The sequence below is a fragment of the Antrostomus carolinensis genome, unplaced genomic scaffold (assembly GCF_000700745.2).
Source record: "Antrostomus carolinensis isolate BGI_N321 unplaced genomic scaffold, ASM70074v2 scaffold25966, whole genome shotgun sequence".
In the NCBI taxonomy this organism is placed as follows: domain Eukaryota; kingdom Metazoa; phylum Chordata; class Aves; order Caprimulgiformes; family Caprimulgidae; genus Antrostomus; species Antrostomus carolinensis.
This window is the reverse complement of record NW_010322909.1, coordinates 1-3053: the sequence shown is the minus strand read 5'-3', so window position 1 is coordinate 3053 and position 3053 is coordinate 1. Positions and strand designations below refer to the sequence as shown.

The 3053-nt window shown below is 57.3% G+C and overlaps 1 protein-coding gene across 1 annotated transcript in view; it reads right to left on the bottom strand.

The window, feature by feature from the left end:
• LOC104526856 (hemicentin-2) overlaps nucleotides 1-3019 on the bottom strand; it is a gene marked incomplete at its 5' end in the record, with an annotated part of 28297 nt that extends 25278 nt beyond the window's left edge. The window contains 7 exon segments of the mRNA XM_029085567.1: nucleotides 88-201; nucleotides 563-690; nucleotides 1436-1577; nucleotides 1681-1953; nucleotides 2047-2168; nucleotides 2447-2591; nucleotides 2755-3019. Of these exon segments, the coding sequence (XP_028941400.1) occupies nucleotides 88-201; nucleotides 563-690; nucleotides 1436-1577; nucleotides 1681-1953; nucleotides 2047-2168; nucleotides 2447-2591; nucleotides 2755-3019 (1189 nt within the window).
• Between the last annotated feature and the right edge of the window lie 34 nt (nucleotides 3020-3053).

Below are 3053 nucleotides of genomic sequence, written 5' to 3'. Positions count from 1 at the left end.
GGACCCCACGTGTGACGTCCCTGCAAGGCGGTGGAGGGTCCCCATAGCACAGAGGGGGTTTGCTCCCCAGGTCCATCCCTGTCTCACCTTTGTACCACGTGATGTAGGGTGGGGGCACTCCCGAAACCCAGCACTCCAGGGTCACGTCTTCTCCCACCAGCACCTTTAGACTGGGTGTCACTGCCAGGATAGCGGGAGGGTCTGTGTTGCATCCAGAAGGTTGTGGTCAACAGCTCAACGTCAAGATGGAGATCGGTGACGAGTGGTGACCCTCAGGGGTCCGTATGGGGACCAGTGGTGTTTAATCTCAGCAGCAGCAGCACAGACAGTGGGATTGAGTGCACCCTCAGCAAGTTCACCAATGAAAGGAGGGATAATAAGGATGAGGCTTTGAGCAACCTAGTGGAAGGTGGCCCTGCTGATGGGAGGGGGGTTGGAACTGGATGATCTTTAAGGTCCCTTCCCACCCAAACCATTCTGTGACTCTATGAATAAATCCCTCAGCAGCAGCTCAGAGCTCAGGTCCTTCCTGGGATGCTGCTGGCTGGTGGGGAGCAGGTACCGGTGAACTCCAGGGTGACGACCTGCTCGTCCCAGCCCAGCATGCTGCTGGCAAAGCAGCTGTAGTTCCCTGCATCTTCTGGGATGGCAGCCCTGATGTGGAGGGTACCCTGAGCATCCGTGAAAACCCTGTGGCAAAAGGGAGAGAAGGAGAAATGGAGATGATGAAAAGTGCATTGAAATAAGTGAGTGGGCTTAACGCCATCCTGCACATGTAGTAAGTGCTGGGCATTTGATAGATGTGCACTTAAAGCTCCTCCTTCAGCTGCTGCAGAGAAAAGCATTGAGAATTGGGCTTTGTCATCTCCAAAGTCAAAAAAACCTTCCCCAAAGCCCACTCCAGCACTCACAGCCTGACATGGGCAGGGAGATGGAAGCCAAAAAGCAGAAATTAAGGGGAAGCACAAGGAGTATTTTGAGATTTGAGGGCACACTAGGTTTGAAAAGCACCTTGAGTCCCCCTCGGTGAGGACAGTGACCTGGATAAGGCAAAGGATGGCTTAAAAATAAATATTAAGGCTAGCAGGATGCCAACCATCTCAGGTGCACAGGTTGGGGATATGTAAGCCTTGAATTCTGGACCAGGTTGCCCAGAGAAGCTGTGGCTGCTCCTCCCTGGAAGTGTTCAAGGCCAGGTTGGATGAGGCTTTAAGCAACCTGGTCTAGTGGAAGGTGTCCCTGCTGATGGCAGGGGGGTTGGAATGAGAGGATCTTTAAGGTCCTTTCCAACCCAAACCATTCCATGATTCTATGCTATTGCAATGCTTCCTCTTTCCAGAGCTATGGGCAGCCCCAAGCCTGTGTACCCCTGTGAGGGGAGCAGCATCCCCAGTGGGATGGGGAGGGTGATGGCACCCAGGTCTCCAGGGGTTACCTCTCATCCTGCGTCAGTGCCCAGCCCCAGCGCTTCCAGGTGGTGTGGGGCAGGGGGTGGCCCCCGGCCGTGCAGTTCAGCCGCAGCTCCTGGCCCCTGCCAAAACGCTGGGGGCTGGCGTCCACCTGCACCCACGGCACCTCTGCACGGGCATGGAGAAGGGCTCAGCCCCTAGGTGCCACCTGCCACCCACCCATGGGGCAAGGTGTCACCCAGGCTGGGGTCCCAGGCAGGGCAGAGCCTACCATGGATGAAGAGCCAGATGGAAGCGGTGGCAGTGCCATGGGCGCTGCGTGCCACACACTCATAGAGGCCCCCGTCCTCTGGCTGCACGTGGCTGATCTCCATCGAGCCGTTCTGCAGCAGCCTGGTCCGGCCATCCCCCGGCTGTGTCACCTTCCCATCCCAGCTCCATGTCAGGTTGTAGGGCACGTCGCCCAGAACCAGGCAGGACATGACCACATCTTGGCCTGGTGAAGCCGTGATGTTGTCCGGGGCTATGAGACGTGGTGGTGGTTCTGCAGACACAGCACACCAGGGTGAAATGAGCCCATGTCCAGCCACAGACCCAGACCTTGTGGGCACAGATGCTTGGCACGAGGAGTCCCCACCTGAGACAGAGACGTAGGCGCGAGCCCGAGTCACCCCAACCTTGCTTGTGGCTGTGCACTCATAAAACCCTTCATCACTCTTGGACACAACAGGGATCAACCAGCTGATGTTCCCTGAATTCCTACAAAAAGGGAGAGACTACAGGGTCACCCCCATCCTGGGGCTGCCATGTCACCACCCTCCTCCAAATCCCTGGGACTTTTTTTCCATCTGAGTCAGTCAAAGGGATGCACCCCCATGCCCTGAAGACACATCCCTTGGGATTTTCCTCTGCTGCCTTGGGATGCTCAGAAGTTGCAGGTGCCCATCCAGCACACAGCACCCCCCTGGCCAGCACAGTTCCTCTCACTGCCCACACAGGTCCATCTTGGAGCCCACAGAATCAAACCAGAGGCTCACCTGAAGAGCTGCTCTTCCCCGAGCTTCCCCCTACCACGGCTGAGCTGCAGGCAGAAAGGCACCTCACTCCGTGCAGAGCAGGAGATCAGCTGTGGCTCACGGTTGTAAGCCTGGATCTTGCTGGAGATGTTCACTTTAGGTAGACCTGGAAGTAGTTGGGGACATGCACACAAAACACTTCTCAGGAGCTCACCAAGAGTTGCACTGGGAAGCAGGACAAAAAATACCCAAGCAGAAACCAAAGCAGAGGCAGTGCTGGAGCCTCTGGTACCTTCTCAGCACCCTCAGGGAATGTGGGGACCACTCACCAGGGACCACACTGGTGTAGGTGACCCCGGAGAGGCGGTGCAGGGGGTGGCCCTGGGCATCTTCACCCTTCACCTTCAGCAGAAAGTCACCTGGGGGGACACGGAGTGGTGAGCCCACCCAGAGCTGCCCCGAGGAGGAGTTGGAGAGGGGCCGTGCAGGCAGCGAGAGGAGGGCATGGCCGGAGGTGTTGAAGAGCTCGATCTCCTGCAAGTGCCCAGGCATCTTCAGACCGGTGCAGTTCACCACCACGGAGATGGGCAGACCTGGAGAGAGGGAAGAGGAAAAACAACCCAGCCAT